Raw genomic sequence first — 11602 nt, 5'->3', positions numbered from 1 at the left:
AACACGACGAACTATTATGTAATAGGAAAATGTTTTATGAAAACTTCAACTATAACCTGCATAAAATAAATCATTTAACTAAGAGGTTGACTTATGTTTTATTTATTTACATAGTTTTCTGTTTAATTATTGAATAAACGTACTTTTCTTTACATACGTATTATTTTATTATATAAAAATATATATAAATTAATCAAACTAAATAAATGGGGGAAAAAAGGCAGCAGCGTTAAGTTTATTGTGAAAGGGCCACACAGGATGTGGGCGGGATGTATTGTGGGTAACTTGACGCTGGACCGTTTCCTGCTTCAGTGTCGTTCAAGTCCCAGCATAACAGTGCGGAACCAGCTCAAAGCCAGTGTTCCCAGTAAAACCCAGTAGTGTCGCGGGTCGCGGAGCGCGCGAGCAGCTTCCGTTAACTTACTGGTGCAAAAAGGCGGGAAAATGGCCAAGACATACGACTACCTGTTCAAGCTGCTGCTGATCGGAGACAGCGGCGTCGGGAAGACCTGCCTGCTGTTCCGGTTCAGCGAGGACGCCTTCAACACCACCTTCATCTCCACCATCGGTAAGTCCGCCCGACCCGTAGCGTCCCCGGTACCGAGCCGTAGATCTCAGCCGCTGTCAACCTGTTCTGATGCGGCACGCGACCCTGCGGGCAAACGGAAAGCGAAAGCGGGAGGGAGGGGGAGGAAGGAGGGGTCCAGATGACCTCTGACCCCGCTGACCAGTCCTTGGAATGACGGACAGAAACAAACATCAGCTGATCAGCAGCTGCAGAGACTCCTGGGAAACATCTTCACATCCATCCAGATGTTCTCCAGATGCTTCAGTTCTCTTCAGAGAACATTTCCCTCAGATGATCACAGTCTACTAAAGTTGTTAATTAAATAAATAAAAGTCTCCAGAATGTCCAGTAATCTGGTTCAGGTTAGGGTGCCAGGATTGGGTATATCCATCACGACACCACGATCAATGCAGAAAATGGACGAAGGTCTGATGGGACATCACTGACAGAGTTCTTCTGCCTTTGTGAGGACCTTTGATGATGTAACACTTACATCTTGAATCTGGTTCCAACCTGAACTCTGAAACCAGGTCTGGCCCCTCTGACAGTCTCTCAACGTTTGTCCCATAGTAAGGATGGTAAATGATGTCCTCATAAACTGAAACTGGTCCCCACAGAGACGGAGAAACACAGCGTGTCTGTGTGTGTGTGAGCCAAGTGTGTCACTTTGGTGGAAACAGGAAGTGTGTTTTCTCTGTGTCGTCACTGTGTGAGGTCTTCAGGGTCCAGGTCTGGTTCCAGGATCCAAGTCTGGTTCCAGCTTTAGTTTCAGGGTCCAGGTCTGGTTCCACGATCCACGTCTTCAGGGTCCAGGTCTGGTTCCAGGGTTCAGGTTTAGTTTCAGGGTCCAGGTCTGGTTCCACGATCCACATCTTCAGGGTCCAGGTCTGGTTCCAGAGTCCAGGTCTTCATAGTCCAGGCCTGGTTCCAGGGTCTAGGTCTTCAGGTTTCAGTGTAAAACCAGGTTAAAATGTGTGTGATGAGTCAGCAGTGTGTTCTCAGAACCAGAAAAGGCCTGGAGAGAGCAGATGGGTCAGAGTCTTCAGCTGATCCGGGTCGTTGACCCAAACTCTGACTATCTGAACCTGGTGTGGACCTCCGTTTGAGAACCATGTCAGAACCAGGTTCAGGTGTGGGATGCGAGTGGGCGGTGTGAATGCTGTGGACATGCAGGAGTGGGAGGTGTCCGTGGAGTCCAGAACATGTCAGCAGATCGGCCGAAAACAAAGACACATTGATCAGAACTCACACACACACACACACACACACAGCTGCTGGTCATGTGATCATAAATTCTCATCTTTGTCTGTCTGGAGACTTTAAAGATCAGAACATCAGAGTCCGTCGGAACAAAACGTCCCATCTCAGGAAATCTTCGTCTTCGTCTTCATCACCTGCTTCCTGGTGTGTAGTGGCGCTGCTGCAGCGTTACCATGGAAACTAAACAGAACCAGCTAAGGTTTTACGTCCTCCATCAAGCTGGTGATGCTAATGTAGCAGAGTTAGGGTAGCATCTGCCAGCTTAGACATTGGTTCCCAACCTGGGGTCCGGGACCCCCCAAGCAGGACCCCAAAGAGCACAGAGGGTCCCTGAGGTTTAAACATTAAGAGCCGTGGTGATTAATGTCCACACATTGTCCATATTTAAAAATAGGGCTGCAACTAATGACTATTCTGATGGTCGATTAGTCACCGACTATTAAAACGACTAGTCGACCAATCGGATTATGAATCTCATGATTATTAAATGGATCTTATTTCACTTTCAGCTTTGAAATCTTGCATGAGGGTGTTAAGTAAGTCCGACGTTCCTCCTCTTTAAATGTTTGAGCGTTGCAGACGTACTTCCGTGGTACACAAGGTCCGCTTTGCAAACCTCACATGTATTTAATTTATTTTGTAAGTTTAACGTGAAGTTATTTCAGACTTTTAAAGTTCTCTGCCGCCGTTTTCTTCCCTGGTCCGCCACCATATTTTTCCCCTGGCGGACTTTATGGCGCATGTGCAACTCTCAGCAGAGATATGATTAGAAGATGATGTCTCTGTAGTTTTTTTTTTTTGTTGCCAACAATAGTCAACGGCTAAATTCGTTGTCCACTATTTTTATTGTCGACTATTGTCGACAATGTCGACTATAATTTGCAGCCTTATTTAAAAATAACAAACAGTAAGGTTAGATGTTAATTTATTGAACTTAATTTAACTGCGGCTGTATGGAAGGACAGGACTCTTTATTTATGGTGAGAATCTGACTTGTACAAGCATAAAACCAGTATGGTTTCAGCCCAGGGCGGGGCAGGCGGTCCATGGCATTTTAGTAGATGCATACAGGGGGTTCCTAAGGAAAATAAGTTGGGAACCACTGAGCTAAGCTACTTCTTCTGAACTGGAAGTTGGAGAGTTCCAGAGTTTTGGTCTGTGTTGAGAGGAAATGAGCGGTACAGTCTGTAGGACCACCGTACTTTATTTATTTGTTTATTTATCAGGGGCAATGAAAAGAAACATAAAAGGATGTTATAAAAGTATTTAGCATTAAGCTAATTTTAAACTGTCATCCCTGGTTTGGCTTCAATAAAACAAAAAGAAAATAGAATTCCGTCTAAAAACCCTCACGAACAGCACGGTCATGCTAACCTTGAACGTTTCATTCTGGCATGTTGAAGTTTTAAAATCTGTTCTCCTTCCATTTCATCTGGTTCCAGATACGACCTTTATGCAAAAAGCTGGAATCATAAAATCTACCGCTAACAGCGTTTTCCTGTCCAATCTGGAACGCCATGCCAAACAAAATAAAAGGAAACCAGATTTTGCAACTTTCACAGCAAATGAAACATGAACATTTTTCAGTTTTCATGTTTGTGGCTGAAGTGTTGGAGGAGAGCGAGAACGATGCGTCCTTTCACGCCTGTACCCAGTAAGACCAGAAGAAGTCGCCAGATTTGTCGCTAGTCACTTTTTAAAAGGAGTCAATAAAGGGGTCAGAAAACCCGCTAAAAAGAGCTGTTAAAAATGTTATAATTATATTTATTCATAAAACGTGGACATGGATCTTTTAATACATGAACTTTTCTGTTAACCTTGACTCTACTCTGGCGTGACTTATCGATGCTCGGGAAGATCTTCCTATATAAACCCGACTGAAAGGTTTCCTGTCGCTGCCGTCTGATGCCACATCCAGGTGTTTTCATTCACCATTAGAGTACTTTCACCTGTAACTACTTATCAGCTACATCCCACATTAATGCTAAGAACACAGGCTCTGACATTAGCAGCTAATCCTAAGCCCGCAGACTCTCACATTAGCAGCTAACGCTTAGCCCGCAGACTCTCACATTAGCAGCTAACGCTAAGCCCGCAGACTCTCACATTAGCAGCTAATGTAAGCCCGCAGACTCTCACATTAGCAGCTAATGCTAAGCCCTCAGACTCTCACATTAGCAGCTAACGCTAAGCCCGCAGACTCTCACATTAGCAGCTAATGCTAAGCCCACAGACTCTCACATTAGCAGCTAACGCTAAGCCTGCAGACTCTCACATTAGCAGCTAACGCTAAGCCTGCAGACTCTCACATTAGCAGCTAACGCTAAGCCTGCAGACTCTCACATTAGCAGCTAACGCTAAGCCTGCAGACTCTCACATTAGCAGCTAACGCTAAGCCCTCAGACTCTCACATTAGCAGCTAACGCTAAGCCTGCAGACTCTCACATTAGCAGCTAATGCTAAGCCCGCAGACTCTCACATTAGCAGCTAACGCTTAGCCTGCAGACTCTCACATTAGCAGCTAATGCTAAGCCTGCAGACTCTCACATTAGCAGCTAACGCTAAGCCCACAGACTCTCACATTAGCAGCTAACGCTTAGCCCGCAGACTCTCACATTAGCAGCTAATGCTAAGCCTGCAGATTCTCACATTAGCAGCTAATGCTAAGCCTGCAGACTCTCACATTAGCAGCTAACGCTAAGCCTACAGACTATCACATTAGCAGCTAACGCTAAGCCCGCAGACTCTCACATTAGCAGCTAACGCTTAGCCTGCAAACTCTCACATTAGCAGCTAACGCTAAGACTGCAGGCTACCACATTAGCAGCTAACGCTTAGCCTGCACTCTCACATTAGCAGCTAACCCTAAGACTGCAGGCTACCACATTAGCAGCTAAAGCTAAGCCTGCAGACTCTCACATTAGCAGCTAATGCTTAGCCCGCAACCTACCACATTAGCAGCTAACGCTAAGACTGCAGCCTCTTACATTAGCAGCTAATACGGATATCCAGGCTCCATTATGTTCAACAAACACAGAATGTTTTGAAAATGACAGGAAGTGACATCACCACATATGCACGTGCTCTGAAACAAACCTGATGGTGGACCAGACCTTGATGATTATTTGTTTACACCAGGGGGTCCCAGTTCCGGTCCTCAAGGGCCACAATCCTGCAGGTTTTTGATGTATCCCTAATTTCTAAAGTTTCCAGAGATTTACAAAAGAAAATTAAGAAATAAATCTGACAATGGACCGGTAAACGTAGGCAACGGTCTTTAGAATATGGTATTTCAGAGGTGCACATAGATGCGTCAGATCAGATTATTACAGTAATCTGATTACTCCCAGATATCTGACTTGATGCTCCTGTAAATGGACTGTTTTATAATAACAGTCATCTGAAAATGTCTTTAATATTCAGTAAATCTGGTGTTACATAAATATCTGGAAATAAATCAACATGAAATCAGATTTATTTATTTAAGATGTTTTTAACAGAATCGATTCCGGTAATCAGTTTTTGATTAATTCCTTCTTTTATTTGATTTTATTTATTTTTAAGGATGTTTGGGCTCCGGTGGTCTTTCTTTTAACAGTAGCTGGACAGGGAAGGTGGGTCGGAGAGCGCGAGGAATGACCCGCAGCAAAAGACACGAAATCAAATCAAATTTTATTTATAGAGCACTTTTCATGCACAAAGCAACACACAGTGCTGTACATAATCAAATTATGCTTATTTAAAAACAAAAATTAAAAACCTTCACACACCAAAGAATATAAAAAAGAAAAACATACCCGCCCAGACCCCATTCTGTACGAACATGAACTCCCATTCTGAACAACCAGCTGAGCAACACACCACCACGGACTTGTAGACCAACAGAACGAGCCAATGCTACAAATTTTTTATGTTAACTGACTTTCCCCTGGGTAAACATCAGTTGTCCAGTGGTCAGTAAATGCAGCATGTCATGTGCTTCTGTAGCTGTGTCCCAGTTCAGGGTCTGCACACGTCGAAGTTCAGGTTCGTCGGCTACATGCGCCATCGTGGCGCCAAGCACTGTCCCATGTGGAAGGGGCCTCCGAATCCACCCCACAGATCCGCCCTCCATTTGGCCTCAAACCAAGGCTGCTCATCCTTCACGGCCTCTTTTCTCTCAGAATTCATTGCACAAAAGACGGTGGCAAATGAGCAGCCAAGACAAAACAAAGTAAAATAAAAACATGTTTGTTAAACGGGGGCATAAAAATTCTGTAATATTTGATATTCGTGGACTTTTAAGGGGTAAATAAAAAGTCTACCGGCTGGAAACCAGCAGAGCCTCAGACAGGTTTTTTTTTTACATCATTACCCGGCCGGTGTTAACAGTCACTAACATGTCCTGGTAGGCAAACAATAATTTCAGAGGTTTAAGTCATTCAACGTCCGAAGTTGCTGCTGTGGAAATTCTTGTGGGCTGGGTAGGCTTTCCCATTTCACGAATGTTAAGCAGACTTCGAAGCTACGTAGGACCCTCCATGGCTATGTAGGACCCTCCATGGCTACGTAGGACCCTCCAGGGCTACGTGGTCTACACTCCGGAGTGTGCAGAGCCTGAATTGGGACAACTAGAACCGATTCTAATAATATTCCTGGCGACATTGAGTTCTGTTTCCTGTCTGGTTTCTGTTGCCGCTGTGTCTCCATGGCGACGGCTCATCTGCGTGACAAGTCAGGGATGAAAATGCCTTCTTGACATGTTGCCACGGCGACAACTTCCTGTGCTTCTCTGAGCGGACTGTTTCACATTCTGAGCAGCTCCTGATTCGCTCTGAAATCAGCTGCAGCGACGGTCACGTGACCTCACCTCAAACACTGACACACAGCTGGAGCAGCTAGTAGGGTCAGGGTGTGTTTGTTTCCTGTTTTAACAGGAAGGATGGGTTTGATCTATCATTTGATTGATGATGTCATCATATTCTGATGTTCACTGTCAGGTGATGCTCTGATTTGACTGTGATGTCATAATGAAGCCGGGGTCACAGACAACTTCCTGTAAACTGGACGTAAACAAACAGGCGTCTGAAGCCTTCCTGATTCGTTACCATGGTGACAATACACCTATTTTTTACAGAGGTGAATTAGTAGTCTTCATACAAAGAGTAAAAACCTTCTGAAGTCGTCTGTCAGTAAATCAGCCTGATGGCTGCCTGTGGGGGGAAGGGAGGAGGCGGTCGGGGACCTCAGCAGCATGTTTCCTACCGAGCAGCAGAAAAAGTTTCACTTCCTGCCGACAGAATAGACACAGCGAAAGTCGGAGAGGTGGAGTCTGAGAATAATGGAGGGAGGAGGGGAAGAGAGGGAAGGAAAGAAAGAAAGGAAGAGTCTCTCCTCTGGCCTTGGCTGAACAGAGATGAGTCGTCATTTCAGGGTGACGATGATGATGCATCGCCTCTAACGCTCGTCTTCGTCACATGATACATATGTAAATATATATGTATACATACGTATGTGTATATATGTGTACATATATGTATACATACATATATGTATGTATACATATATGTATATATGTGTACATACATATATGTATGTATGTATACATATATGTATGTATACATACATATATGTATACATACATACATATATGTATGTATGTATTTGAAGTTGCCTTTGTTTCTGAGTTTATTTCAGACGAACAGAAAACTGAACAATGAAAATACTTCAGTCATGTGATGTTTGCTGTGAGTCACTTCCTGCCTCAAAACAGGAAGTGATGTCGACTCACAGTGTTTAAAATAATGCTGACTGTTGGAGTAGAAACGCACACACCCCGTCAGCTGACATATTTAACACTGTGCTTTTTTTCCACACCTTCATCTGCCAGCCGGGTGGAGACGTCTCATTACAGCAGCTGATTGTGTGCGTTGTCAGAACAAGTTACAAATATATTACCAGCTTATTACTAACCTACTAGCCTTTAGTATTACTAACCCTACGATTACTAACCCTTAGTATTTAGGTTGAATTCCTCCTGCATGGAAACACTGAGCCCGTCTCAGACGTTCCACACAAATGAAGCAGACCAAATCAACATTCAGAGAACTTAAAGACATCTTTAGAGAATCCAGCTGGACGCCCATGGACCATGATGAAGCTGCAGGATGATGTGGAATCTTGAATCCGGAACAGGATTCTCCTCCTGATCATGGAAACTGGAACCAGGACCGAGTTCCAGTTCGATAACCGGGTTGATCTCTGATCGCGTTGGAAGTTGTGTTTGTGTTTTTTTTTTGGGAGGGCGGGGGAGAGATGTGAGGAGACCCAGCAGGAGGTTTGGTGAATTAGACCTCCTGTTTCTTTACCAGATGAGTAGACAACTGATCGGGACATCAGACAGATGGATAACTAACGAGCCTGCAACCCTGCAGGTGTTTATCAGCGTCATGCACCTGCAGGTGTTGCTCGTAGCGCCACCTATGCGGCCCAGATGCTGAACTGCAGGACAGGATGAGGACTGAACGTCTCTGTCTCCGTTTCAGGAATCGATTTTAAGATCCGGACGGTTGACCTGGACGGGAAGAAGATCAAACTTCAAATCTGGTGAGTTTCAGCTTTACCGCTCTGAGTTCAGATTCTAAATGTTTGACCAGATCAACATAAAGCTCTGTGATTGGCCGAGCCCCGCAGGTGATGGATGGCTGCAGTTCCAGGTGCATTGTAGGTGATGTGTGGTTGTGTGTTTGCAGGGACACGGCAGGTCAGGAGCGTTTTAGAACCATCACAACAGCCTATTACAGAGGAGCCATGGTAGGACACGCCCTCTCCCCAGTACCCCTCTGCTATTGGATGGAGCACATGCTCACTGTGTGATGTCACTTCCTTTCTGTCTGTTTGTCCTAGGGCATCATGCTGGTGTATGACATCACCAACGAGAAATCCTTTGACAACATCAGGAACTGGATACGCAATATAGAGGAGGTAGGCCACGCCCCCCTCATGACCTTACTGATGCTGTCAGATGTGATTGGTTGACCATGACCTCATCTGTGTTGTCAGCACGCATCATCCGACGTGGAGAGGATGGTTCTGGGAAACAAGTGTGACATGAATGACAAGAGACAAGTGTCCAAGGAGAGAGGAGAGAAGGTCAGAGATGGTACAAGGTCCGGGGTTAAAGGTCCCGGGTCAAAGTTCCTGGATCAAAGGTCCTGGGTCACGGGTCCTGGATCAAAGGTCCTAGGTCCCGGGTCGTGGCCATTTTGTTTATGAAACTGTAAACAAACATGAAGAAAACAAACAGCTGACTAAACGTTCCTCTGTTCTGTATCAGCTCGCCATCGACTATGGGATCAAGTTTTTGGAGACCAGCGCTAAGTCCAGCATCAACGTGGAAGAGGTGAGTCCTGATCCCACACACATCCACGCCGTCTCAGCATGGCGCTAACCGCGGCGTCTTTCCCTCCTCAGGCTTTCCTCACGCTCGCCAGAGACATCATGACCAGACTCAACAGGAAGATGGTGAGTTTCTGAAATGGTTCTGGTTCTGGTTCTGGTTCTGCTGCAGTCTGACTGTCACATGACGTGTTCCTGCAGAATGACAACAACCCACCAGGTGGAGGCGGACCCGTCAACATCACAGAGTCACGCACCAAGAAGAGCCTGTTCAGGTGTTCACTGTTGTAGGCGGAGCTTCCTGCAGCAGACCGACCACCTGTAGACTCACGAAGACGCCTGCTGTGACTCCTCCTCCTCCTCTTCCTCCTCCTCCTCCTCCACAGTGTCTCCACTTCAGATGCTGGAGGTGATTAAGATGAAGAAAGACTGAGATGAAGAGCATCTGTGATCCAACATGGAGGACAAACCACCAACATGGCTGAGATCATGGCTCCAGCTGACTCCTGCACGGTTTGCTTTCTCCTTCTCTGAGACCCCTGGTACCCTGCGAACCGGGTCAGAACCGAACCGTGTCGGACCTTCCTGGAAACGTCCTGGAATCAGCAACAGGACGTTTCCAGGAAAATTAAACTTTCCTTCAGATGTAGGAGGTGAAACTTTCCTCCTGGTTTAAATTTGACTTCTGTTCACCTCAAAGTCTTAATCTCAGAGGTCATGTGACCTGCAATCAGAGCAGGCCACGCCCCCTTCTATCAGATTTCACATTTAAATGCAGTTTTCATGTCAGAGATTTTAGTTTTAGAAACTGAAACTCTCCAAGTGTCTCTGCTCTGACAGTCAAACAAGAGACAATCCGTCCTGCTGCTTCTAATGCAATGACACCTGAGCAACAACAGCCAATCAGAGGCCAGAGCAGCCAGTAACCACTGAGTCATCAGCTGCTTCCATCAGCAAGTTTGTTGTGGTCAGAAGGTATAGATGCAGGTTTGGTTTGGCCACGCCCCCTGCTGTCCCGAGCTGATGCCTATAGTTGCTGTGGTTCCGAGCTTCTGCAGGACGGAGCTTTGGAGGTGGAGCTGCAGCACAGCAGAGAGGGACGTGGACGGCTACGAGCTGACTCCTGGGACGTCAACTCCACTGTGGAAAAAGTGTTTCTGATCAATAATCAGTGTTATGTAACCAAAACAATATTTCAGTGTGAAAGAAAAAAGTTGTTTTCCTATAAACAATTTGTTTTAATGTTTTCAAACTTCCGTATTTCATAGGAACAAACCGACTGTTTATCTGTAATTTGAAGTTTTCTGAAGTATCTGCTGCTCCGTCTCTGATTGGTCAGTTATAGTCAGACCTTTCGAGTCTGAACCGGACCAGACCCGACTGAACCGGACCGACCCGTCAGCTGCTCATGGAGCGTGTTGGTGTGTTTCTCTGTAACTCGCTATGCAAAAACCAGGTTTTGTTTGTTCCTGAGCTTCACGGATAATCAGACGTATTGATCAGCTGATCGATCGGGACATTGATGAGGATCATGTTTGTTTTTTTATTGTTTACAGATTTATTTTCATGTCACTGTGTTGAAGCCTTCTTAATTAACTCTGTTGTCATGGAAACATGGAGGATTTTTTTAAATAAACTTGTTTTATAATTGTGTTGTTTTGATATGATGACATCATCAAGCAAACAGGTCACATGTCGCAGTGATTGTCCAATTAGCAGCAGGTAATTCAGTCCGAGAGCAGAACACCTGAAGAACCAGCAGCCACAACACAGAAAACGTATGAAAATAAAACATCAGTTGCCATGGTGACTGAAACTTCCGAGCTGAACCTGAGTTATCTCGAGGCAAGTTTATTTCAACACATTTCATGTACGAAACAATTCAGAGTCCTTTCCCTAAAACATTAGAAGCATCATAGCAGGAAGCAGTAAAAACAAACTAAAAGAAATTAAATAAAAGCTGAAACATCTAAAATAAACTAGATAAAAAAAAACAGAGATAAAGTTCCAGTGTGGGGAATTAACAGCTGTTTTCATAAAAGGCAGCAAACAGAAAAGTTTTAACCGTGATGTAAAACTGCTGAGTCAGCAGACCTGCAGGTTTCTGGGAGTTTGTTCCGCTGCCTCTCCACGTTTAGTTCTGACTCTGGGAACAGAAAGTAGACCTGACCCTGATGACCTGAGGGATCTGGTTCATAACCAACCAGAAGATCCTGAATGGATTCTGGTCCTAAACCATTCAGGTCTTTGTAAACTAACAGCAGTAAGCCAGTGTAAAGATCTGATGACTGAAGTTCTAGGATCTACTTTCCTGGTCTTAGTGAGGACTGGAGTTCTAGGATCTACTTTCCTGGTCTTAGTGAGGACTGGAGTTCTAGGATCTACTTTCCTGGTCTT

At 45.1% G+C, this 11602-nt stretch overlaps 1 protein-coding gene across 1 annotated transcript; it reads left to right on the top strand.

The window, feature by feature from the left end:
* Positions 1 to 303: 303 nt before the first annotated feature.
* rab8b (RAB8B, member RAS oncogene family) lies at positions 304 to 10858 on the top strand. The gene is made up of 8 exons (XM_041993962.1): positions 304 to 568; positions 8353 to 8413; positions 8560 to 8620; positions 8714 to 8791; positions 8870 to 8959; positions 9144 to 9209; positions 9281 to 9331; positions 9407 to 10858. Exons 1-8 carry the CDS (start codon positions 445 to 447, stop codon positions 9494 to 9496), a joined length of 621 nt encoding a protein of 206 aa, XP_041849896.1. The 5' UTR covers positions 304 to 444; the 3' UTR covers positions 9497 to 10858.
* Positions 10859 to 11602: the final 744 nt, after the last annotated feature.

The sequence above is a fragment of the Melanotaenia boesemani genome, chromosome 1, assembly GCF_017639745.1.
Source record: "Melanotaenia boesemani isolate fMelBoe1 chromosome 1, fMelBoe1.pri, whole genome shotgun sequence".
NCBI classification, from domain to species: domain Eukaryota; kingdom Metazoa; phylum Chordata; class Actinopteri; order Atheriniformes; family Melanotaeniidae; genus Melanotaenia; species Melanotaenia boesemani.
The sequence above is the reverse complement of the archived record's forward strand: the minus strand, read 5'-3'. Positions and strand labels throughout refer to the sequence as shown.

Excerpts from the sequence above, each read along its gene's own strand:
- rab8b (XM_041993962.1), top strand. The coding sequence starts at position 445 with ATGGCCAAGACATACGACTACCTGTTCAAGCTGCTGCTGATCGGAGAC. Across the intron at positions 569-8,352 it reads CACCTTCATCTCCACCATCG|GAATCGATTTTAAGATCCGG; the intron begins GTAAGTCCGCCC and ends TCTCCGTTTCAG. Across the intron at positions 8,792-8,869 it reads GGATACGCAATATAGAGGAG|CACGCATCATCCGACGTGGA; the intron begins GTAGGCCACGCC and ends CTGTGTTGTCAG.